The sequence below is a fragment of the Bidens hawaiensis genome, unplaced genomic scaffold, assembly GCF_021521415.1.
Source record: "Bidens hawaiensis isolate Kalapana, Puna unplaced genomic scaffold, B.hawaiensis_p1.1 tig00026825_1, whole genome shotgun sequence".
Classification (NCBI taxonomy): domain Eukaryota; kingdom Viridiplantae; phylum Streptophyta; class Magnoliopsida; order Asterales; family Asteraceae; genus Bidens; species Bidens hawaiensis.
The window spans coordinates 196,546-223,230 of NW_027494314.1; the positions used below are offsets into that span (position 1 = coordinate 196,546).

Below are 26,685 nucleotides of genomic sequence, written 5' to 3' on the forward strand. Positions count from 1 at the left end.
GGCTACCTTAATTTTCTAAAACTTGTAATTTTAGTACTTTTTTTCTAACCGTTTATTTTGTCTGTTAAGTCAGGGGCAAATCAGTAATTTTGATAATTTTATTTATTTTTGCTTTTAGCTAAGTTCCATTTTCATACATGTGGTTTGTTCAACTATGCAAGTTTAGTACATTTTTTTGAATTTATTGCAACTAGATACTTTGATTAGTTTTGGATAGACATGCAAGCCAAGAGAGACATTACATATTACAATTAAAAGATAACTAAATACATGATAAGATAAAAAAGAACCATGAAATGTATAACATATTTTTAGCCTTATGTTCTTGATTGCCAATTTACTTCTAATGGCTCAAGATTCGAGTTCATCTTAGCCATTTTTCTTGCATTTTCTTTATGTGCATTGATTTTTTTTCAAAAGTTTAGGTATGATAACAGTAGCTCTTTATCACATCGAAAAATCAAGCCACATAACAATCACACAACTTCGCATCTCTTAGTATAGCATCAATTGAACTTGTAGATGAATGAAGGTTCACGAATCACAAGTACAAAACAATATATCGTAATTTATTGAACTTGAAGATAAACAATGGTTAGGGTTTGAAGGATCATTGAGCACGGTGAGGGGGTTGATCTGTTCATTTAGGGTTAGAGATGATCTTTTAATTATAATATGTAATGCCTCTCTTGATTTGTCTATCTATCCAAAACTAAGTAGTTAGTTGCAATAAATTCAAAAAAGGTACTAAAGTTTTGTATTTGAATAAACCACAGATATGAAAATAACAATTAGCTAAAAGAGAAAATAAATAAAATGATCGAAATTACTAATTTGCCCCCGGGGTTAAAAAAGTACTAAAATTGCAAGTTTTAGAAAAGTGAGGTAACCATTTGCAATAAATTCAAAGACGGTACTAGGGTTACGTAATTGAACAAACCACAATAACTAAATTGACACTTAACTCATACTAGTTATAATAATTGTATACAAAGTAAAGTAATTACAAAAGACATTTTCTATACTTTTTTTTTTCTCTTGGTTCTTCAATACCATTTATAATTAATTACTTATAAAGTAAGTAAGTAAAAAAGAAATCTTAGATCATGTGTAGTGCACTTTGACCGTAAGAAGGGTTTTACTCATGTTGGCACCACTATTATGGCACACAAGTGATCCATGGTGTGCTCGTGAGTGGTCTGGCCATTGGTGCACTCACACCCATGAAAGATGAGCTGTTAGTGGGCGGTGGTTTCAAGAATTTATAGTCGTTGGCAAACGATTTTAATAGAAAAATTAAAATAAAAAGAAAACTCTATAAATAAATGGTATTTTTATAAATTTGTCACCAAATATTCTCTTTATACTCCTACCTAACATGTTTTTACCTTAACTCTATAAAGAGTTGGTACTTTTAATAAAATTTTTTTATTTTTGTAATAATTAAAATAATTAATGTTATTGTCTAAAAGAAAATTTAAAGGTGGATTAAAAAGTTAACTTAAATGCATAATCATTATAACTTACCGGTAGATACATTTATTGATATTAAAACTCCTAATGTGTAGGTGACATTTATGAATACATTTTTACTACCTTACCTTTGGACATAAACTTATAAAACTTAAAATGATATAGCTTTCAAATGGCCTAAATGCTTTTGAAAATGACCCAAATCCAATCCCATAACTTAGTAATAGAGCTTTTAAATTTAACGACGCCTAAATTACGTGCTCTTTCTAAAATACTATCAAGACATAAGTACTAGACGTGCACAACACCAGTTTCGGTTTAAAACAACAAGTTAGAACAGGTTTTTGTCAAAACCAGTTCCAGTTCGGTTTCAAACAGGCTTTCAAGTGACAAGGACCTATTCTGGTTTTTAATCGGTTTTTAACGTACTCAATTATTTTTTACCAGTTTCAACATAGGGGTTTTCGACGTAGTTTCAACCCAACGATCCAGGAAGAAATATGAAACGGTTTGTATATACCTCAAGGCATAACATTTGCCGACCCTTTTTAATGGTGTTATTTTTCGCTCTAGCGACTTTCACCATAAACACATTGACTTGTCTAATCTCTAGGCTCATGTCTCTGTGCGACTATGACAACAAGAAGAGCCGTCACCTTCGTCTTTTAATGCTGCTATTATAGTTAAACTTTTGGAGACCGCATTCCCTATATTTAAAAGAACAAAATATGTCGTTTAATTTTAGGTGATGGTGAAGCATGGATGAAAATATATAATGAGAGTGTATGTTATCATCAAACAACTAGAGGAAAATGACCCTTTTTTTTAATCTGATGTATCCCTTTCATTATTATGATATGGGATGGTCTTAGTATCTTTTATGATTTTCCTTTATTGGTTTTATCTTAAAGAATAAAGAGCATGAAATGACGACCAGGCCCGGTGGTGTATGCACGGTTTGATTCGGTTTGGTTAATAGCCTCAACCAAATTAACCAATCAGTTTTTGGTTAATAGGTTCGTTTTATTCGGATTTTGGTTCGGTTATAACCAAAATCAAATTTAGGCTAAAATATTTTCTTAGATATATATGAAATGGATGCTTAAATACATGAAATGAATGTATAAATACATGAAGTTGAGATATAAAATTATAAATACACAAAATTGTGGTATAAATACATAAAATGGGGAAATAAAAGTTAGAAATGCATGAAAATATTAATGGTTTGGTTCGGTACAATAATTTTGATTAACCAAGGGCACAAAAATAACTGATAACCACTTTTTGGCAAGTCCAGTTGTCGGTTAATTTCAATTCGGTTTGGTATATGCTCACCACTACTTTTAGGTTGTATATTGGACAAATAGTTGAAGTTCTAATTATTAGTTGGGTTTAAAACAATAACGGGTTTGTAAAAGGTTTGTGTTTCTAATTATAAATTGCTTAAAGGTTGTTGTTTTAAGATTTGCATATACATCTCCGTTGGAACGGACTCTAAGCGGTCGTGGAGACCCACCACAATTAAAAGTCAGCCTTGATGAGATGACAGATTCATACATATCTTTTTTTTTAAAAAGTTTTATTATCAAGATGCTTTAGAGTAAAACTTATATCTAATGCACCAAAATATAATGCATTATTTTTATTGATATAAGTAAAGTGAAATTTCAATTTTGGAAAGGGGACAGAATGGAGATGGGGAAGGCCGCGAAAAAAAGAGGCCGGTCGGGAACACCAAACCATGGATCCAGGAGGAATTTTTCTGTTTTTCTTTCCTTCGTTTTTACAATTTTTTTTTTTCACTAGTTTTGCATTTCATATGGGACGACTTCATGGAAAACGGATGTTGTCATAAAACGTGTGAAACCCAACCTAAAGAATTATTGAAACGTCCGAATTGGTCAAGTAATTCATTCTAGATAGAATTATTTAAGTGGTTATTAACCGGCCGGTATCCAAAAAAACAAAATTTGGTTTAAAAATTCAAACCGGACCAAATCACGTCTGTTAATATAATAAATACAAGAGAATCAATGATATGTTAAAATATTACAAGTTCTCTTTACTCGTGTAAATTGCTTTTTCTCAAAGTCAACAGTCAACGCATGCCTAAAAGTACTTCTTTGCCCCAATGGCTAAAAAGTAAAAACAATGAAACCAAAACCATAGTAACTATTTGGTTTGGGTTCGTTTCAACTTTTTAATACTATACTTTGGTAGGGTTTGGATCAAATACAAATGAAATTAACATGTTAAACGTGAGAATCAAGTAGAGTAATTATATATATAAGTAGAGTAATTATGTAATTATATCATAGAGTAATTACGTAATTACTCTATGGTGTAATTACATAATTACTCTACTTGTATATATAATTACTCTAATTGATTCTCATGTTTAGCACGTTAATTTCATTTGTACGTTAACCCTCCCCTGCTTTGGTAAAGCTAGAATGATTGTATTTTATTGTGATCACTTTTTGCAATAAGAATAGTATAGTGAACTGATAAACTGATCATGCATTATAAATAGCAAAAAAGAAAGCATGAATCTTGTTTCCAAGTTTCATATAAGAAACAATGAGTAACTGACTAAATTTAAAAAAAAATAATAATAAATGAATGCATTTGAGGTCATTTTTCTGCATCTGAGCTTGCGGATGCTTGCGAATTACCATCGTCCTTTGTTTTCTTTTTGCGAGTCCTTTTCGGGAGTTCTGGTAATGACTCGTCCTGGGCGTGATGACCCTCGGCGCCTCTAGTGTGGTGTCGTCTTGGCGGATGCCTTGGTTTGGTTTGAGAATCGGTTTCGGGTGTGTTTTCCACTGAGCGATGGCGCCGGTGTCTTGGTTTTGCCTTTTCTTGACGATCTCTTCGGGGGATTCTTTGGCAATTATCTGTAATAAACAGATTGTTTTGTATTAAGTAGATTGTTTTAATACAAGCTGCACAATGATTGATTTGGGTTATAGTTTAAGGTTGCGTCTAAAACAAACACCACTAACACACTATCCAAATATTATAGAGGAAAAATGGTCTCATGGGCCGTTTGATTGGTGAAAAATGGTCATATAGGTCGTATGAGATGCAAATCATAAGGCCCACATGATGTGTTTGTTGGACAAAACTATGTGACAAATATATCCAATATAATATACATGTATGGTGTCACCGATGCATGCTTTTGGGGTGATGTTTGTATAGCAGCCCCCTAACTTAATTTTCCTAGTCAAATCAAAACGTTTATACGAGTGAAACAAGTTGAAAGTTGGCCCGAAGTAGATCTTTAATACTAAAAACCTTCGATATTTTGAAAACTTACATAGTAATTACAATAGCATGCTTCTTGTAAGAATATTTAACACGTTAACCGTTATATAAATAAAATGGGCAAACAAATGTTTGAATCCAGGCTCATTTTGACCTATTTAATAAACAAACCCGGGTTTACCCCAAACTTGTTTTCACAGGTGTCACAGCCCATTTGACCTGCCTACTTTGCGCTGCTAGACTTAATCATTTGGGTTCACATTTGAAACTGTAAAATCGGTCAGAATCTCGGCTTTTAGGTTTAGATATTGGTCAACTTAAGTTTGGGTCTATTATAAATAGTGGGTCAAAGTCTTTTTAATGGTGTACTTTAACTTCTGGTTTAGATAATACAAAAGGGTCCATCAGTTGATCATTTGTCTTCTGCATTATTCTGTTTATTCTTCATAAATCGACCTCGGCCAACATGCATGTTAAAAAAATTTTATTAGATAGGACTTGATGATTATTACATTGTTAGATGGCATTGATTCAGGCAGTATATCAAAGTATGAACTATTCTAACCTTCAGAAAGCCATTCAGGACCATCATGACTCGAGGCTTCGGATACGTTTGATGATCCAGATTGAGATGTACCAAACTCCCTCATCTGAGCCCAAAACACATTAAGAAAATATATTAAATTTCTATTATAAAGCCAAATGAATCAATGCAAAGGTCACAAACATAAAACATGAAACATACCAGCTGGGAGATGCTTGGGCCTGCCCGTCACATCCGAAATGCGCAACATGTTTAACGTCGGTGGGACCGCCAATCTGTAATTCTTGTTTTTTCTCTTCTTCTGCGTGAAACAGAACGCGTTAACATAAAGATTAATATAATAATAATGGAATAATGAAGAGGAGGAGGAAGGAGAAGAAGAGGGTGACCAAAAACTTGGGAGATATATCTAAGGCCTTTAAGAAGTCCTTTAACCTTATGAGTATTCATCTTCAAATTAAGAATATATGGTTTGAATGAGGATGGGGTCTTTTGACCCCATAAAATATTGATGCATATGAATTGAATGCAGGGGGTCTCACAAACAAACCAGAAAGGAAACGAGATAGAAAGAAATAATGATATTATTAATAATAACAATATTGAAAAATCAAGAGAATTAGATGATGAATTCTGAATATGAAAGTGCGTGTTTAAGATAAAAGGGAGAGAGGATAGGAAGAAGTTGGGAAACTATGCATGTATGAAGCGTAAAACTGTGACCTTTGGTAAGAAATAACAAAATAAATAAATAGATGGTAAATTTTTACTAAATATACTACCAACAAAAACTCAAATCAATACCGGACATGTAGACCATGTTTGGCAAAACGAAACCCCTCATGCGCCATTTTACGAGCGCCGGTTGGACATTGGTGCAGAAGTTTACTCTTTATACATTTAACCTTGGCGCATGGGCAAGCATTAGAGATCTCCGGTTCTAATCCAACTCTCACTAGTTTACACCTTTAACCCCCTTAAACGCCATCTAGTAACTAGCGTAAGCTGTGTTCTACTTGGTCACATTAGTTAGCAGGCTATTGGTGGGGCTAGTGAGTTCTCTGGTGATACTCACGGTTACAAAGGAAAAAGACTTCATAAACACAATCTTGGTCCAACCAAAGATATTATAAAGATGTAAATAAATTGCAAAAAAAAAAAGGTACACATAAGAGTTTAGTGCATCCTCCATGAGGTTTAACAAATGAAGCAAATAACCAATAACTCCTTTTTGTTCAAACCTATGCTTTCATATCATCCAAACCATGACCAGCCTGCCAAATAGAACCACATAAATTAATTAGCAAAATTAATTTGAGGCAGTTAAATCATACCCAATGTGTATTAACTACTAAGTATTATGATCTTACCAAAAACTTGTGATTCTCCTGAAGGATCGGTGTGAATGTTGCACAGAATTTTTGAATATCAGATTTAATGTCACCTTTCCCACCCACAACTTCCATGAACTTCTTCCTATCTGGAGCAAGCTTCATTGCAACCTATGATTCCAGTTTGGGATTATAAACAAGCAAATTATTTATAGATAATAGTTTAAGTTGTTAAATTTTAAACATTAATATAAGATATTTTCATCAACCCTGGTAAGATTTGTTTAATCGATGGTCTAATTTGTTCAAATACTCAAATCCATTGCTCAATCGATGGTTAGATTTGAAAAAAAACCCAGACCGTTTAACTAGTCAACTGCATAAGGTGCCACATCACGCATAAGATCGCATCAGAAAGCAAACGCGAGCCGTTGATTTATTTAATTATTTATTTATTGTTGCATATAAATACTCTAAATTAAAAATTTATAACAAAATAAATGTATATAAAATATTGTGTTTAAACTATAAAAGTCAATACTTAATTTTGAAAATTTGGCTTAATATATATACCAAGCCATTTTAAGTTTACGACACAAACACACATTTAAAAAATATAAATGGGCTAAATGCACTCAACCCATAGACCCTCCAGGTCAACCCAACCAACCGTTTAGGTTAACATGTTCACAGGCTCAACCCGAATGACCTAAACCCATTTAGACTAACCCAAACCTACGAACTTCATGTTAGGTTAATGTTGTGGTCATAAATTTGCACCCCTAGTCGTAAAAGCATAATAACAGAAAAGGAATACTTACTGTAAAAGTAGAACTGGCCAACCAGCCATGATATTTCTTAAGTGTTTTATTGTAGGCTTCAGTACAAAACTTGTGACATAGCCCAATCTTCATGCTCCATTAGGTTACGGAATAATTCTACTATGAAATCCATAGCCCTAATATAATAAAAACTTGTGAGCATAAAGGGTATTTTGGAGTTTATTATTTCTGTTAACTGAGGTGTCAGTTATCCTCACCTAGTTAACCATAGTAGACCATTGGTGCAACTTGATGAACCTTTTGCTTTCTTAGCTGCAACCTCCACCTGAACCATACTGTATAGCTTCTCAAATTCTGCTGGGTTGGACAGATATTTGTTCTCCAACCTCTGAGAAAAAATGGAGAACCAAGAATATTACATGTCACTTGAATTCGAAAGAAAAACACGAGACACACATGTTTTATGTTTGGCCCAATGGTGTACGAAACAAGTAAAAGATGAGGGTTGATTATACTCATTCCAAAATGGTTATCTTTTCTCTTAAAAGGAAGTTGCAGATAAACAACCTGAATTTGGTTATTACGGTGAGTAAAGATGATAATTCAATTGTCCCAAAAAGAAGAAGTTGCAGAGTGGTGTTATTAAGCGGTTGAGCACCTTATATATATATAATTCCTTAACAGCAAAATAAATGCAAATTCATGACTGGAAAACTGATTTGACATCAAAGTTGACAGCATATATTCATACCCATATGCAAAAAATAATGTAAATTCGTGACAGGAAAAATATCATCTGCATCAATATGAAGGGAAAGGAAGATTACTTACAGTTATATTACCACCGACATCAGTCTTGACAAGCGACATGGCTGCTCAAAATTGGTCTAGTACAGAGTAAGAAAACTAAATGTAAGTTGTTGAATAGGTAAACACATAGAGGCCTGGAGTTCTTATCAAATTTGGAGTTTATGAGATCTATTTAAATGCCATTTAACTTTCATTTCATAACAGTTCACGCCTATAAGTGATAACAGATAAGTTCATATCTAAAAAGCAAGAGCATACCAATAACAGGCAATATCTGTTTGCAGACTTCCAAGAAAAGCTTTGTAAGCATTACTCCTTGTTCAGACTTGACATGCTTCATTCCTTCTAAAGCAGGAGCAAAAACTGTCCCTTCCATATTGACGGCTGCGATTACTGCAACAGTAAATGTTATCAGATTAGACTAGATGCTTAAATTTGCTTCATTCTGCCCTATACAATTGGATAGAAAAAGCAAAAAGAATCAAATTCAACAAAACATGGCATAATTCTGTCTATTACACAAGCTTGACTTAAATGCTTCCACAAACCACATAACTCACCTGATTATGGAATAATAATAATTCAAAAACAAAGAATTATGCACTCTAAGTATGTAACAGCTAACACCACTAACAAATCACAAGTTAGAGATAGGGATGTGCATGAAACCAAAAAAACTGCCCCGAAACTAAAAAACCGAACCGAAATGAGAACCGACAGGTTGGTATAACGTGCAGACTTATGGCTTAGTTTTGGTTTTGCATGTAATAAAAACTGGAAAAAAAAACCAAACAGAATTTGTAGATTTTCATGTTTTATTTAAAAGAATTTAATAATGTAACTCAAATATATTAGCCCAAATGTATAACAATCAATTAGATATTAACTAACAAAATGATTTAGACTCAAAATTTTCAAGCTCAAATCTCAAAAAAACCAAAAGCAAACCAAACCTAAAACTGAAACCGAACGGTTTTCAAAATTAAAAAAAAAAAAGCATGTGATTCACATTTTACAACATGCATATCACCCAATGAAGATTAACTGACCTAATCAAAGGATTGATGTTGAGCTATATCTCCAAGAGAATTACGGAATTAAGCTCATGCAAAACACAATTAGTAGACGAAAATCAACACTTTATACGTATAAATAAAAATCAGATCCATAAACCCTAGAATTCAAATTCTGGATCTGATCTGATGAGATGAATTAATGTATAAATTCGTAAATGAAGTAAACACAGATCGTCATTTCATGTATATATTAAACTCAAAGATATGTTTACCTTGGTATTTTAGCTTCAGTTTAATGGAGTCTGGTAACAGTCAATAGCCGATTGATTGATTGGTTACTATTTATAGCAGTTTCATGTTTGAAACCTGGAAACTGGACTGCACGATCACAATACTATTATTATTATTATTATTATTATTATTATTATTATAAAAAGGCCCCTTTAGTTTAGTGGTTTGACATACAAATGCCAAAGGTATGTTTGATATAGCGCCCTATTGTAATGAGTTAGACACACCATTGTAATGGGTTAGACGCATCGGTCAGATTTAGGTTATAATCAAACAACCGTGCATCAAAGATTTAAATGCAAGAATTTTATGGGAAGATTTAAGAAAAATAAATGATAAAGATATCGGAGTTTAAAAAAATTAATCTAATCAGTTTCTTTTTAATGTAGGTTCAATGAAAAGAAGCGTGCCTTACTAGTGATTACAACAAGAAATCACAAATACCACCTTAACACCAACGGAAATTGTAATTCACTCACTACAAATATCATAATCAAAACCACCAAATGGAAGAGGCTGCAGCATAGTATCTGATATTTATCGTATGTAATAATTTTATCACCGTATTTAATCATTAAATTGATGTCCCACAAGGCTTTACTTCAAACACCACCATTTCTATCTTATGTAATGCACTACAACCCGCATCTTGCGAGATTCGAACCCCTAACCTTTTGGTTGTGAAACACATGACCTAACCACCAATACGTTGCCTTGAAAACTACTTTAACAACAATTAGTTTAAAACAAAAAGGTAAAATAGTAACTTCAAAATGTAAAAACACCAAATGTGTTATTACTATTTAGTAGTGGGACCATATTCTAAAAGAATAGTAAAGCATGCGATATAAACATGCCACATGAATCATTCGTGTAATTTACTCATGCATATAGTGCAGCTTAATGATGCAAATACACGATTGTACAAAGAATTACACAAAACACTCACTCTGTTTTGAGATGCTTCAATCCGTATTAAAACCAATACAACCTCAAATGGATCCAATATATGGACACCATAAAGAATACTCACACATCGAGACCTATTTGGGTCCCACGTGTCGGCGCAGCCATAGCATATGCTAACTCGGGAAAACTTAGCACCAAATGAAGATCAAATGAACAAATATAAACGTCTTGAATCACACAACAAAAGAATTGGTGTCACAGCTTCCTGCAGAAAACTTAGCTTCCATCAATTTCTTGCCTGAAATCGGAAACATAAAGTCCTTTTTGTTATCTATAACGAGTAAAATTTATAAGAAAAACTAAAGAAAATGGGTCTAAAGGTCAAACGGGTCAATAGTCGACCAAAATGGGTCAGGTTTGTTAAAAGATGCAATGCTTGCCTTGCTCAGATACTTTTTGTGAATTCTCGGTGCTTCTGTCAAAGCCTTTTTTGCATCCAAGCTTCCGGTTATATCACCCATGATCTGAACAATAAGCAATTATTAATTCAGAGGTAATAAACGGAAATGAGGCTAGAGTTACAGGTGAGAATTTCAACCCGTATATACCTAACAGATCAAACAAATACATTAAAAACAATAGCTTTTAACTATAGGTGTAAATGAGCCAAGCCACTCGTGAGCTACTCGAGATCGGCTCGTTAAACGAGCTTGAGCCTAAACAACAAGCTTGTTTATCAAACGACCCGAGCTTCACTACAATTAAAATATATATGTAAAAATATTTGTGAATATATAAATTAAATAATATATAATAAATAAACAGAGTTCAAGCTTGAAAAACTGCTCATGCTTGAGCTTTACAAATAGAGTTTGAAACGAGCCAAGCTCGAGCCTTGTCGCGCTCAGACTCAGCCATGCTCAGCTTGTTTACACCCCTACTTTTAACAAGTCCAAGTGTAGTTTTAAGGCACAAAATCTCCTAAGCCATTTGATTCGAAGAGCGGAAGAGTTAATTCTAATTGTAAAATATTATGGCCATATTTGGCAAACTAACTAGTTCACAAATTTTAACAAATCTTGGAAAAAGAAAGTGTTCCAGGTCATCCCAATCCAACCCGGACGGTTTCAGCCTGTACAAAATTATACCCTTTTGACCCGTTGGCCGTTGCCCGACCCGACACGCCCATTTTTCTCCCTAGAGTAAACTTGAAGTAAGAACCTGGGCAACATCATCTAGGCCTTTTGCTTCGTTCAACAACTTTTTATTTTTGGTCTCGAAAACACCCGCCACTAAAAAAACAGCAAGAAGACTTTTTTGGTCTGTTCGTCCATCTTTCACATTTTTTCTCTCATATTTTCCATATTGTAGCAACACTTTGCTGCTTAATTTTGTTGCTACAACTTCATTCGTGCCATTTGAAGCATAATCAGAAAACATGTTTGGGTTATACTCCATGGCCCACATAACCTGATTCCACATTTCAAAAAAATATATACATTTTTTAGATTCAAATGCATTAAAACACAAAGTTATTATTCATAGGAAGATAAAAATATGAAGTATTTTCTTACCTCCCATAAATATAAGGCATCTATAAATGAAAACTCCCTTCGAAAAAGTACCATTAGCATTCGGATTGCAAATAAATATTCTCCACCGTCCAAGCCCTCTGATTACATAAAATAATCAACAATTTTTCAATTAATGTAGAGTCATTAAGTTCAACCAGTGTACTTATAAATGGGTCAATCGGGGATGTGTTAGGGCTGTAACGAACCAACCGTTCGGCAGAAGTTCGTTATCGTGCATTCTTTTAATAAACGAGTGAACATAAAAAAAGAATTTTGTTTGGTAAATTAAATGAACGAACACAACAGAGGTCGTGTCCGTTTATGCCGACTCATTTACGTTTTGTTCGTGTTTGTTTGTATATGTTCATTACTTCATTTATTAGATTTTTTACTATTTTTTTATTTACTTTTTTATATTCTTTTACCCTTATATTTACACTAAAAATTAAAACACTAATAAATTAACTTAGAACTTAATTTAATATAATTATGTTTATGATCATTACTTCTAGTTTTATTTTTGCATTATGTTAATTTTTTTTTTTTTGGGATACTATGTCAAGTACTTCAGTTTGGGTGCTAATGGTGTTGATTTCTATTCTCAAAATTAATATATGTTCGTTTAAATAACTTAATGAACAAACACGAACAAATTTGTTTTCTTAACGAACAAACACAAACAATTCATTTCCTTAACAAACGAACACAAACACAGACTTTCGGTTGGTTATTCACTTATTTGTCCATGAACCATCCATTTGTCGATAAAAGCTTAACAAACAAACACAAACAGGGTCTTGTTCAGTCCTTTTACAGCCCTAACTGTAGTACTAATGATACAACCCCCTAAGTCACTCTATTTAAGAAAAATAAAATTATATTGTAATAATCTAGTTTTTGTAACCGTACTACAATTCTACAATATCTCCAAGCATATTTTTTCATGATAAATATAATAACAAATTTTCAAACCAAATGAGTGTCATATAAGTTCATCAACATTTGGTAATGAACAGTTAAAAGTTATAAGGTCAACTTACCAAGGTGTTGATGAAGCTTCAGGTCAACAACTCTCATAACTTGTGAAAGTATGCCTAGTTGTGATTGTACTCCCATAGAAGTTGCATTGGACCTAAAATTTTCCCTCTTCATAAAACAAACCAAAATTGTATAAATTTGGTATCGATAATTTGACACGCACAGTTAAACTTAACAAATTATGCTAACTTGATATGTTACACACCATAAATTTGTTTAATACAGCATTATAATCATTTAAACCAAATTCAAATCTGTTAGAAAGAATAAAGGCTTACAACTCTACGCATTGCATGTTCAAAACACCAAAAGGCATCTGCTTCATCCTTCAAAAGAATTACCATTGGGGAACATATATCATTCATCCCTGCTTAAAGTTCATGATAATAATAAGCATATGATATTATAATAACCGATCTACTTTATAATCTATAGTTTAATATAGAGTTTGTTACCTTGAACATAACCAATATCATCATGAACCCAAGTATATATAGCAAGTAAATCCCAAAGTTTGGCCTGATTAGCTTCGCTTTCATAAAAAACAAGAGAACGATCCGTGCGTACAACATCCAACCCTGCAAAAGTAACAAGAACCCGCCTGTTGGTTATAGGCTTGTAAACAAACCGAGCCAACATGTTTCATTAAACTGTATTTCTTATGGACAAAACCATCTAAATCATTTTATTCAAAAAATCAAGACTATAGGCCTGTAACCAAACCGAACGAACACAAACGGAGCGTGTCCATGTTTGTGTTCATTCGTTTAACTTGAAACTAGCAAATGATCGGACACCAACTTTGGTACAAACGGGTTGTTCTTGTTCGTGTTCAGTCGTTAAGAAAATTAGCATGTTTGTTAACAGTACAACCAAACAATTAATGAACGTAAACAACAAACATAGCTGAAAATAAATGAATGAACAAAACCGAGCTAAAGCCAATTAAAAGTAAATGTGAACAACAGTTTGTGAGGCCTAAAAGGCTATCAAAAGTAGACTAAATTGTAATGGGCCTAAAATTTTAAACGAATATGTTAATGAACGTAAACAAACAAACTTAAATAAATGTAAACTTAAATTGTAATGGGACTAAATTGTTTTGGGCATATGTTCTTTGCATTCTTCCCTAACCTGATAATACGATTCCATATCGGCATTGCCATTTGACTTATTTCTACCAATAATACTCCTCAACATAACACACAGCAGCAGCTAACTCCTATAAACCCTAATTAGTAATTTGACTTAAAAACATTCAAATTCACACCTTATAACTTTGTAATTCAATCAACTAAACAAAACCCATGTCAGATAAATCATCAATTTACAATCTTTATTGAAAATTGAATAAATTAAGAGGATTTATTTACCTAATTTTGTAATAAATTGGGAATCTTTGAAGATATATAGGCGATTAATGATGTGGGTATCCGACAATAAGCATAAATGTTGCAGGATTTAAACGCCGATTGATGAAGAATCAAAATATTATTATTATCGATTTTGGTATTCAAATTATTATGATTATTATTTGAATCTAATGGTTGTTTACAAAATGATTATCACTGTGTGTGTTTTATCCGTGTTTGAATCGGGCCCCTGAGTTTATGAAGAAAGTCAAGTCGGGCCCTTGAAGTTCATCGGCCGTATGAAAGTAGGGGTGTGAATATCTTATTCGTCTAGAAAAACGGAAGTTCACATGAAAGAATACAAGTAAATAAAAAAGATGAAATACTTTTGGGTGAAACGGGGTCGTGTACGAGTCAACTCGCGAATATGCGTGACAGGTTCTGATTTACGTGACTGACACGATTTTTGGGTTCAGGTCACGTTTGGATTTGTGTCAAATTTTTGGTTATGTGTAGGGTTGGATCCGCCAACCCACAAACACGAATAGTTTAACACTCCTAATGAAAGGTATGTAATTTCATAAACATATCATTTTTGTATGAATGGGTTTAGATTGTATATAATGTTTTTTTCAAGAGAAAAGTATTGAAATTTAAAAAGTATGGTTAGAGAACTTATGATATGATTGAAAAAAGTAGTTTACAATAAGAGTGAGGTGTTTTTTTTAAGTGTGTGGCACCGGCATAGGTACAGAGTTGTTTACTAGATGAGTGCATGTTTTACTATAGTTCTTCGTAAATCGTAATATTTTGTATTACGAAATTAAACAGATTACTAAAATAACAAAGTAGATCAAATAATAGACTCCAAATCTAAAATAACAATCTTGAGCACACTGATTAAAACTATTTAACACCCTATCTATGCATGTGTCTTTTATGTTCTTTTGTTTTCTTTGAAAGAGCTAGTAAGTGTTAACCTGAAAGAACGTTTATTCTTTGTTGAAGATATTGGCATTAATAGACTTTGAAGTCTCAATTTCATATAATTCTTGATTTCTAGCGGTTTCATAATCATCGTAAACTTTGTTGTTTTGTATATGGACCATTTATTATTGATCTATATATGATAAGGCTAGTTACAATTAAGTTTGAAATCTTAAAAGTATTTTTCGTTGCATCTTTGTGATCTTTTGTAAACAGTTTGCAAAACCTGTCAGATTTCGCAAATACTATACTAACATGCATAAAACAAACCAGGGTCGTCCCAACCCCCTTGAAGGCATAAAACAAAATAAGAATTGGAGACGTTTTTCAAATTTTATTGTTATAAAATAAAGCAAAACAACTAACTATGAATACGTTTTGTCTTTTCAAATAAATCAAGTCATTCTCACCATTTAGTATGTTTTGTTCCAACTTTGACACCAATCAATTGCCTTTATATAATCAACCTAAAAATTTAAGGGCGGATGCAAATGGGGTCTAAAGCCTAAACTTGACCCACCTAAAGCCAGCCTTTTGTCAAAACTGTTTTAATAAAAGTGTATATCATAAAGAATTTGACTTGTAAAGAAGTCAAAAACATATTAACCTAATTAAATTTTACTCTTAAATTTTAAAGCAATTAACAGATAAACTCATAATGTAAACCCAAAACACAAGCTTATCCTTAAGGTTCTAAAATCTGAATCTCTCTTAAATGTGTATCCCGTTCTGGGAATTTTTCATAAATTGGCGCTTAGGTTTTTAAAAACTAAAACTTTGAAAACAGAATAAAGAAACAGCAAACATCCCTTCAAAATTAAATCCCTTGTAAATGGTCAAACATAAACTCCTACCAACAAACACTGGTTTACTCAACGATAACTTAAATAAAATGCAACAAAATCTCAACATTCATACAAATTAAGCAGTCTCCTTCTTTAGCTTGGCTAGCTCTTGTCTAACGACTCCCGCCTTCTGCAAGATCACAAAACAAATATGCAATGTGACAAAGTTATCAATAGTAAAACAGAGTTTAACAAAGAATGAATTAATGCTAACCTTAATCTTTGCCAACATAATCTTAAACCTGTCGAAATCATTAAGTGATGCCCTCTTCTTCTGAACAATGAGCTTTCTTCCCCATGAACTATTTTCCCATTTGTTTTTGACATCTGCAAAAGATAAATATAAGTAAAAATTGATCTTTAACTTGTTTTAAAAACAGTTCATAGACAGAGCGACAGATGGATTGTTTCAAGAATAATAATCAGAGCACATATGCTTTGATGACGCATGTCATGTTATGAAAGGTTTTCAAAATTTGATTTAGAAACCATGTGATACACAGCGTATATTTGACTTACAAAACCATTGTAAACGATACATTATATATCAAATTATATATACTTAGATTAATATTCTAAAACCAATCAATCTGTCTCAATATCTATACCAAAGTTGTACATACCAGCAGCCTCCAATGCAGCAATAAGAGTTTTCTTGTTTGGGACTCTTTTAATGTCAATTTTGATGTCAGTGAGAGTCAGCCTCTTGAAGTTCATTTGGCCTCTCACCATGTCAGGAGAATCAACTAGAGCCTGCCAATTCAAAATTATAATTTGAGCACAACGAAAACTTCTTCCAGTATATAGTCAACAATATCCTAACATCCAAAACATACATGTTTCCCTCATAAAAATATGCATTCATCAAAAACAAATTACTTATCAATATTCATTAGGATAACATTATGCAGATACTATAAGCTTCTAACCAAAAACATAAATTGAACATTTCTAAATAATAATGATAAAAACCATGACTGTAGAACTGCTAACAATACAACCAAAACACAAAATAAATAGCTTCTTAGGTTTTTAAATGCAACATGCTGCTCATAACCAGTACAGTAAGTTCATATTACAACTTTTTAAATCAAAATGAATGAAAAACATCAAACATTTGCTGTATCAACAATTAATTGAAAAAAGTAATTGGAGCTGGATATAGTAGTAGGATAATAATAATAATAATACTCTGTTTTGATCGATGACATCGACGATAACAACGAGCTTGCCGTAGTCCTTTCCGTAGTTAACGAGTGCGACTCTTCCGATCTCAACGTACCTCTTGAACGGCTACAATATTATTAATCAATCCAGCATTTGTTAGTTCAGATATAAGTTAGATAGATATCAACCAACAGTTGAAATTAGGGTTTTGTTTTACCATTTTTGCAGGAGGCTGCGGCGATGATTGAAGACAGGCCAAGAGAATTATTAGGGTTTTAGATTAGATTGGGAGGTGTTTAATACTTGCAGTTAGTGATTGGGCCTGTTCTTCTTTCAATATAGCCCAATGTCATACAAGCAAAATACCAGCCCGATTTGATTCATGGATATCAAAACATGTGTTGATTAATTAAAATAGAACCACCCGTGCATTTTTGCAACTTTACAATTTCCAAGTGTATTCACTACCATGCGCTTCGTTTCGTTACTGCACCAGAAGTCATTATTATAGCAAATAAAAGAGAGAACAAAATAAAATATAAAGTCGTAATTCTTTAAGGTAACTAATGTGAGTTGTCTAATTAAAATCAAACTGAGTTGAAATTAATCATGTTAGAAACGTATATTACTTAAAGTATGAGGGTAAAACCGAAAGTTAAAAGTTAAAAATATATAATATTTAAGGGTAAAATCAATAAGTTAAAACAAACACGGCTAGTAGAGAGTAGACAAAACGATCCTGGAAACATGCCACAAAAACAAGTACAATACTAGAAAAAAGGAACATACAAAAACTAACCCGCCAAACAACACAAAAAAGGTCGAAAGGGAACAAGACACTTAACAAACTCACATGAATCGATCCGAACGCCTACTCTAATCCACATATGTAAAGCAACCTAACCGTCATCCTAGCACTTAAATACTTTGATTTAGCATCTTCTTATATTTGTTCGACATTTGTTATATCACACATATATGTACATGTCAAAATCTTTGTGAAGAACTCATCATACAATCCTAATGAAGTGCTTTGATCTTCTGACTACTACATCTCACTTTACTTTATGTCTTTATATACAAATCAGGACATTTTGTTGACCAAGTCGCTTAAAAATTGCATTCAAGATCGTAGGATCATAGCATTACTATTCATGACCCGTTGAACACAACTAAGTAGCTCCACGGCTTCAGACGCAAAGAAACCAAAAATATCATACGCAAAGGGTATAAACACGTGACCATTCTTATAGAGGCTTTTGTATACAATAGTAATTACATTATGAGAAATAAGAATAACCAAACGACCAATCCAAAACACGCAAAACCGATAAAATAACAACCATCGTAATTCAAATCTGACAACATTACAAAGAGTACACGAGTCACTTGCAACCCGAAATCTCTAACATGAAGATAAAGCCGAAACAACATATAGAAACTCAGATATCTTTTACCTTTTTACTTCCTCATCTGGAGAAACTCGAAGCTTCTAAGCGGGTCTTCCCGAACCTTTGTGGCCCGCCCGAATGCTGATGATTTGGTCTCAGACCCGTGTGGTGTTCTAGAACCACGGGTCACACTGCTTGACACAACCCGACTTGACGGGCCTTCTGTAGCTTCACCCGAGGGCCTGGCTGAGTGACCCGCATACCTTGATGTGCTCCCGTTTCGAGACGATCGCACCTTTTCAGAATCAGCTTGCTGTAAATGAGATTAATGGACGTTGGTTATGTTTAATCTCTAGCGGATCAAACGCTATATGGGTGTACATGAAACCAAAAAAACTGATATGTAGCCGAAATAACCGAACCTAACCCAAAACCAACAGTTGGTTTCATATTTATTTCAAATCGGGCAGTCTGGTTTCGGTTTTGCATGTACTGAAAACTGAAAAAACCAAACAGAATCGTAAAAACTGAACCAAAACTGAACCAAACCCGTAAAGACTGGGAAAAAACAGACTTTTTTTATTATTGAATTAACGAATTATAGATAATGTTGCTAAAATGTTTTAGGCCCAAATGATGTGTAATAATCAGTAAAAAATTAATTAACAAAAACATTTAGGCAAAAAATTGCAGGCACAAAAGTCATTTCTTTTCAGCCCAAAAATTTCAAGCCCAAATAGCAAAACCAAAAAACAAAACAAAACCAAACCCAACGCTAAAAAACCAAAACCGAACGGTTTTCGATAATCGAAAGTCGAACTCTTGGTTTTTGGTTCTCGGTTCGAGCTCAAAACAGATCCAAACCAACCCATGCACAACCCTATTAAACGAGAAAAGTAAAAAATAATAGTTTAATAGAAACGGTTTGAGTTGCCCAAAATGTTTTTGGCCCGTTACCCAACGGACCTGACCCGGCCTGTTTTGTAGCCTCTAACAATATAATATAGGCTTACCACGTCCTTTGATGAAGGCACATCTTCCGAGGTCCGGTGTCTCGCATGTTCATAGCGTGCCCCGGTTCCCGGATTTCTTCTCGGTAATGCTTCTAATGCATGAGAATCTTGTTCGCCTGTTTAACAACAGGTGGCATATCTATATATGTATATGCGTATCTATATACAGACCAACGATTTAAAAGTATACAAAAAAAATACCTGGATTTCTTCCATGCTTTTCGCCCCCCGTTCCAGCATTACCACTAATATGCTGCAACATAACACATATTATTAAGAATAATAATATTAATAATAACAATAATTATAATAACAAAGTATGTATGCACGGACCCGTCCTCTGATCTGAGGATACTTCAATACAGTCCAGTCAAATATATAGTCAAATTGATAGCCTGAAATATGAACATGAAGGGTAAATTAGTCATTAACTGTGGCGAAGAATAAAATAAATAAATATATAGGTACCTTCACGAATAAATAAGTCACGGAAAAGCCTATTCAAGTACGAATAGTCAGGTTTATCTTCGAATCTCAGTGACCGACAATAATGAAAGTATGATATAAACTCCGATGGGTATGATTTACATAGTACCTACAACAACGTTATTAAAAATTAACAACTGATATTCCAACCATATTTTACATGGGCCCACACACATGGGCGTATATGTATACCTCTACTGGAGTCAACACTTTCTTTTCACTAATTCGGTCATATTTCTGCTTCTTGTTTCCCGCTTTCAGTCCCTGCCACGGGAGGCTAATGCAAAAGCATGCACAGAATTAGAGAGAAGCAAAAATAAATTAATAATTAAAATTAAAAAAGGGCAAAAATAGAATAATTTAATATGCACACCTTCCTCTTATAAAATACATAAGAACATAACCAAGAGATTCAAGATCATCGCGCCTACTTTGTTCTGCACATCCACAAAAAGAAAACATAAACAAATAAAAGAAATATTAAATATAGGAAAATAATTAATACATTGGAAGTTATATAATTGGGTACCGACTCCAAGGTGTGTGTTAACACTAGCATAGCGAGCTGTGCCTGTGAGATTCTTGTTTTCCCTGAAATAATTTTCAAATTAATTTACAAGTCAGTTCAGATTATGCAACGCGTCAAGTGGATAATAACTTATCTAAACATAAAACGGGTTGAATTGATCAGACAGGTTAAAATTTGCTCAAAGAGCAACTAGATGCTTAAAAACATCTGAAATCGTGTTTTCAATGACAAAATAGATACGACTTTTAAGGATATAGCTTAGGACTGTAAACCAACCGAATGTCCGGCGAAAAGATCGTGAACCGTTTGGTGTTATGCTCATTAGTTTAATAAATGAACAAACATGAACAAAAAATTCCGTTCGGTAAGCCTAACGAACTAACACGAACAGAGGTCGTGTCGTTCAATTGTGTTCACGAAGTGTGTTCACGAATCGCTTAGATAGATATATATACAGAGAGAGACACACAAACACACAAACATAATAATTAAAAATGTATTAAAAATAATTAATACATAACAAATGAGACGAGCCCAAACTTTAGAAATAGAGCTTGAAATGAGCCGTGCTTGTGCTCTTGTAAGTTAAACGAACCGAGCTCCAGCTCAGCTCAAGGCACGTCCCTCTAGACCATGTGCCAAGTAATAAGTTGCAATCTTTATGGGAAAAAAGAGCGTGCCAAGTAAAATAAAGATCCTTGAGAAAATATAAGTTACCTATAGAGAATGTGTTTATGAGTTTGAAGATCCCTATATTTTTTTGCAAGCCCAAAATCAATCGCGTACACCTGCCACAAGAATAAAATAGCGGATAAAAACTATAATTACGGTGCACAAAAAACAAAAATAAAATACTAGAAAATTTCAGAAAATTACCTGATTAGCCTTGCGACCGAGGCCCATAAGGAAATTATCGGGCTTTAAGTCACGGTGAAGAAAACTCCTCGCATGCATATACTCAACTCTGTTTAACTACAAAACATCATAAACATAATCAAAAAGTGATTTAAAAGTTTTTAAGACATGAATTTTATAATATAGTGGCCATAAACACTTACCAATTGATCCGCAAGCATTAAGACTGTTTTCAAGGAGAATTTTCTATTGCAATAATTAAAAAGATCTTCAAGGCTCGGTCCAAGAAGGTCAATGACCATGATATTGTACTCTCCGTCAACACCGAACCACTTGAGGCTTGGTATTCCCGCTTTAGTCACAAGATAAACAAATGATTTTATTAACTGACAAGAGTTGACTAGTTTGACTCGAATAACCTTATAATGGTGGTTATGCTTTATCCATGAAGGGTCAAACAGGTTAAAAAAAATAAAGCTATATAATATGAAACGGGTCAAAAGAAGCCCAAAGTGTAGTTTATATGCATACAACCTCCTAATTCACTTTATTCAAAGAATTATATTATTACCGGAATAATTTGGTTTTCTTACATTAAAAAAAAGATATAAAAGTGGGCAAAAAGTGTTTTGAGTCAACCTAACCAGTTTTAAACCAAACCAAACCAAACCAAAAACTAACCCCCCCTGAGGTTCAGTATTCTTGCTTCAGTCACAAGATATATAAAAAACTGATTAATTGGCAAAACTTAACTCAAATACATAACCTTATGAAACTAATATGAATACATATGTACAAACGATTAACTTGGGTTATGCTTTATCTATAAAAAGTCAAACGGGTTTAAAAAATAAAACTATATAATAAAAACGGGTCAATCGGGTTAAAAGAAACCCAAAGTGCCTTCTAAATCACTTTATTCAAAGCGGTATATTATTACTAGCATAACATAATTTTCCTATTCATATTTACAAAAAACTAATAAAGTGTGCACAAAGTGTTTTGGGTCAACTCAGCCCGTTTTGATCCAACCTAAGACCAGCCCACTCTGACTGAAATATGTTCTTTGACATGTTACCCGGACCCACCCTTTTGAACACTGCTATTAGTCAGTTTTAATTGTCAAGTTTAAAATAATCTGAACATAAATGTAAGAAAACTAATTATTGAAAGAGAGAGAGAGAGAGAGAGAGAGAGAGAGAGGGAGAGAGCGACTCACTTCCTCCTTGAAGAAGCCTATATATTTTTGATTCATAATGAAGTTGAGGATGCCTCGTCTTCACCGGTTCCTATAAAAAGTGAAAATTCATGTGCATGATGCTAAAGTGTTTATAACATGTTTCCTACATTGGAGATTCGAGTGACCCGTTTGTTTCTTTTTTTATTTTAGTAAGCGTAAAACGTAAAATTTTGCAACTTTTTTTGGACTATGCATAATTGTATTTTAAAAATTTTGAAATAAAAAAACTTTTAAGCGAATAAAATTTGTACCAAATATTAAAATGTAACACTATAATCTTGAACAGATACCCAATAATAAATGAGCTTTCAGGTTATTAATGTGTCATGCCTTAAATAAATGACATCACTGACCAAATACTACACTATTAATGACTTATATACTTCACTAGTCCACTGCTTTTTTCATTGAAAGCCCACCCAATTTGATGCAAGATGAGCAGTTTTGGACAAACAGTAACATCATAAATACCAATTGCATTGTTTTCTTTTGCCCTTTTGGCAGAGAAAAGTTGTTCTTTTTTCAGAAAAAGGACAACGATAACTCATGATTAATCAAAATTAAAACAAAAGGACATAAACCATCAATAATAGAAATCAATAATACCAGTTTAACAGCTACTTCTTCACCACTATGAATATTGACACCTGCAATAATCAATATCATCAACAAAACATAAACACACATTTACATAATTACATATGATACATGTAATTAAATATATAGATTTCCAATAATATACCTAAATAAAGTTCACCAAAGGATCCACTTCCAATTTTCCTTCCAAGCTTAAACTTCCCACCAACAATACTATCCATATTTGTTTCTTCCAAGCTCAGATCTATAAACACCTACCTCAATTAGGATCTCAAAAAGATTCAAAATTCCCAATTCAAGAATAGAACAAACCCTAATCTTAATTCAACAAAAAAATTGAACCCATTTCACAATTTCATCAAAATTACCAACAAACCCTAATCTTGATTCAACAAAAAGATTAATGTCATCAAAATCACCCAAAATTCAAAATTCCCAATTGTAAAACAAAATTACAAACAAACCCTAATCTTGTTTCAACAAAAAGACTAACCCCATTTCACAATTTAATCAAAATCAACCAAAATTACGAACAAACCTTAATCTTGAATCAAGAAAAACTCCAAAATGAATAAGCAACTGACCCTGATTCTTCAACAATTTACGAAATTCAATCCCATGGTGACCGCGAAATGATCAAGAAGGCAGAATTCAGCCAATTTCTTGATGTTTTATCATGGCTGAGGAATCAAGATGATATTTTTAAAGATGTGACAGTAATTAATAATTATGTAAAGGACGGGTGGGTGAAAAAAGAAACATGGATGGATGGATGGATGGATAAATGGATGGATATGTGAGGTGGGATGTTGACGAAGAAGAAAAAGAAAAAGAAGAAAAGCAGGCGTCAATATTTTGCTTCTCTTTTTCCTCACTCTTTTTTCAACCTTTTTTTTCTTTTAGCTTTTTTGTCTCCACATTTTTATGACTTAACTGTAATTATGGTTATTGTTGTGAAATTTAAAACACAACTTTTAATCCTGTGGTGGTTTTTTTTTGGTTGACATTTTTTTGTAGTTGGGTAAGCCCATTAATCCCAAACCTAGTTTTTCTATGAAAAGATATTGATACCCTTACCATTTGAAACCCTCTAGTCATTTAATTTTTAAAATTTAGACCTTTTGTTTAATTTAACTCATGTTTCCGGCTTTTCTTTGCGAGCAGCCGGAGTTCCATCGCCGCTTACTTCTAGACTTCAATGAAAACATAATCGAGTCAGATAGATCAAACTTGTCACACCTTAATAATCTTGAATCTTGAAAATCATGAATTTTAATTCTTGAATCTTTAATCGTTAAATGGATTAACATATTAAAACAGAAACTCTTTTCAATATTTAAAAAGCTACATAATGACTTTGCTACAAATTAAAAAGCTAAAATCCAACAACTACAAACCATTTTCACAATTATTTCATCAAAGCCTTTTGATCATGTGAAGGTACCCAATACGCTCAATATGATTAATTGGCCTCCCAATAAACCCCAACTATCTAATTCAGTATTGAATCATAAACTTGTAAAGCATTAACATATATACACGCTAATAAAGAGGTAAACAAAAGAATAAATAAGAAACTCAAGTACTCAAGTGGGTAAATCCTAAAGCACACCGATATGGATGGGGTTTGAATGCCGACAATCCCCCACCACTACATACAAACTGCCACCAACACTTCATCTTCACCAAGGATTCCAACTCAAAACCTTCCAAGTTTTTACTTCAAATCAGCGTTCACGGTTTCAATCGAATCAGACCGAGGTTCAAATTGAATCGGTTCGTGATCCTAAAAGCATCTGGTAGTACTATTAAATCGGAGATTCGGAACGCCAATTGAAGTAATTGAATCGCGATCCAAAGCGTGCCCAGATCATGTTTGTACCATGTTTGGGTACACATGATCCATATCGAAATTCGTGGACTTGATGACAAAGTTGATTGCAAAAAAAATGTCGACCACGAGGACCATAATTGCAGAAAAAACACCACCTGGTTGAAATCTACATTTTGTGTTTCATCATAGGGACCATAATTACAATTAAGTTTGTTTTTTTTTTCTTAACAGCAAATTGATATTTTTCATCTTTGTGGACTTGTTTGTTTTGTTGGATTTTCACTTTTTTCCCAACTTCTTATTCCTTTAGGCTATCATTATGGTTTTGAAGCTTTAACTTAGAGGTGATTTGGCAACAACTGCATCAATAAGTACTAAATTACTAGGAGGTATGAATAGTTAAAAGGCTCTAAATCAGTAAATGTCAGTACATCGATGTGGATGATGTGACATCCCATATCGGTTTGGGAGGAGAACTAAGCCTTTTTTATATGGAGGTTGATACCTTTCCCATTGTAACGCGTTTTGGGTGCTTAATGATAGTGGATGAGAGGAGAACTCCACAGTTAAGCGTGCTCAGGTGGAAGTAGTATCTGGATGGGTGACCTCCTGGGAAGTCTTCACCCGGGCAACCAAAAGCAAATTCATGAGGCGATGGTAGTACGTCCCGGCCAAAGTGGACAATATTATGGTGCGGCGCTAGCTGGGCTGTTACAGTGGTGGGTCGAGGAGGTGGCGCGTGGGTTATAGACAAGTGTTATGAACACATGTGAAGGGAAAGAGAGGCAAACTTTTAGTGTTAGATACCCATTAAAATCCCGATCTCTCCCCACAAAAATTTACGATTGTCCTCAAGAACTTTCAAAGTCGATCCCATGAAACTTCGGAATAAACCCTAAGAAAAACAATTTAAAATTTTATAAATTTATAAATATGAATTTAATACGAACAATTAATCTCAATTAAACACTAATATAGTTTATATAAAACATTATTTAACCTCATTGTTTTTTTTTTCTTTTTTTTTTTGGTTTTTCTTTTTACTTTTAAGCTCATGCTTAAAGAATTAGCCCAACTTTCAAATGTAGAATTGTTTAACTTAGGCCCATTATTTTTTTTAATTTTAACGTTAATTAATAAGGGATTTTGGTTTTTAATATTTCCAACTTTTACCCGTCGACGGATACTACTCTCAACTTTCGATTTGTTACCCACCACTTCTAACTTTCACCCTATTTGTTTCTATCATTCTCGAACTTAACGGGCCTTAACTTCGTTAATTTTCTTGCTAATGTGGCATATTTTAACATACATGGCATGCTTATGTGGAAATACCTTTAAAAAAAAC

General features: G+C 33.3%; 2 protein-coding genes and 3 pseudogenes across 4 annotated transcripts; all 5 read right to left on the bottom strand.

The window, feature by feature from the left end:
• Positions 1-4,110: 4,110 nt before the first annotated feature.
• LOC143574052 (uncharacterized) lies at positions 4,111-5,792 on the bottom strand (annotated as a pseudogene).
• A 657-nt stretch (positions 5,793-6,449) lies between these two features.
• LOC143574053 (glycolipid transfer protein 1-like) lies at positions 6,450-8,602 on the bottom strand (annotated as a pseudogene). Its single transcript, XR_013142521.1, has 6 exons — positions 8,472-8,602; positions 8,235-8,290; positions 7,661-7,791; positions 7,443-7,579; positions 6,661-6,792; positions 6,450-6,564 (listed from the first exon to the last, which is right to left on the bottom strand). The product of XR_013142521.1 is annotated as a glycolipid transfer protein 1-like (transcript).
• Positions 8,603-10,662: 2,060 nt separating this feature from the next.
• On the bottom strand, positions 10,663-13,732 carry LOC143574046 (uncharacterized; annotated as a pseudogene). Its single transcript, XR_013142520.1, has 7 exons — positions 13,497-13,732; positions 13,320-13,408; positions 13,044-13,149; positions 12,004-12,101; positions 11,651-11,899; positions 10,870-10,953; positions 10,663-10,760 (listed from the first exon to the last, which is right to left on the bottom strand). The product of XR_013142520.1 is annotated as an uncharacterized LOC143574046 (transcript).
• A 2,454-nt stretch (positions 13,733-16,186) lies between these two features.
• LOC143574054 (large ribosomal subunit protein eL14y-like) lies at positions 16,187-17,640 on the bottom strand. Its single transcript, XM_077058777.1, has 5 exons — positions 17,610-17,640; positions 17,417-17,518; positions 16,849-16,978; positions 16,440-16,552; positions 16,187-16,355 (listed from the first exon to the last, which is right to left on the bottom strand). Exons 1-5 carry the CDS (start codon positions 17,610-17,612, stop codon positions 16,302-16,304), a joined length of 402 nt encoding a protein of 133 aa, XP_076914892.1. The 5' UTR covers positions 17,613-17,640; the 3' UTR covers positions 16,187-16,301.
• Positions 17,641-18,699: 1,059 nt separating this feature from the next.
• LOC143574043 (casein kinase 1-like protein 9) lies at positions 18,700-24,206 on the bottom strand. Its single transcript, XM_077058770.1, has 15 exons — positions 24,084-24,206; positions 23,649-23,761; positions 23,513-23,553; positions 22,886-22,955; positions 21,870-22,018; positions 21,688-21,783; positions 21,529-21,599; positions 20,812-20,873; positions 20,656-20,719; positions 20,475-20,559; positions 20,265-20,391; positions 20,130-20,191; positions 19,998-20,049; positions 19,797-19,912; positions 18,700-19,096 (listed from the first exon to the last, which is right to left on the bottom strand). Exons 2-15 carry the CDS (start codon positions 23,722-23,724, stop codon positions 18,854-18,856), a joined length of 1,314 nt encoding a protein of 437 aa, XP_076914885.1. The 5' UTR covers positions 23,725-23,761; positions 24,084-24,206; the 3' UTR covers positions 18,700-18,853.
• Positions 24,207-26,685: the final 2,479 nt, after the last annotated feature.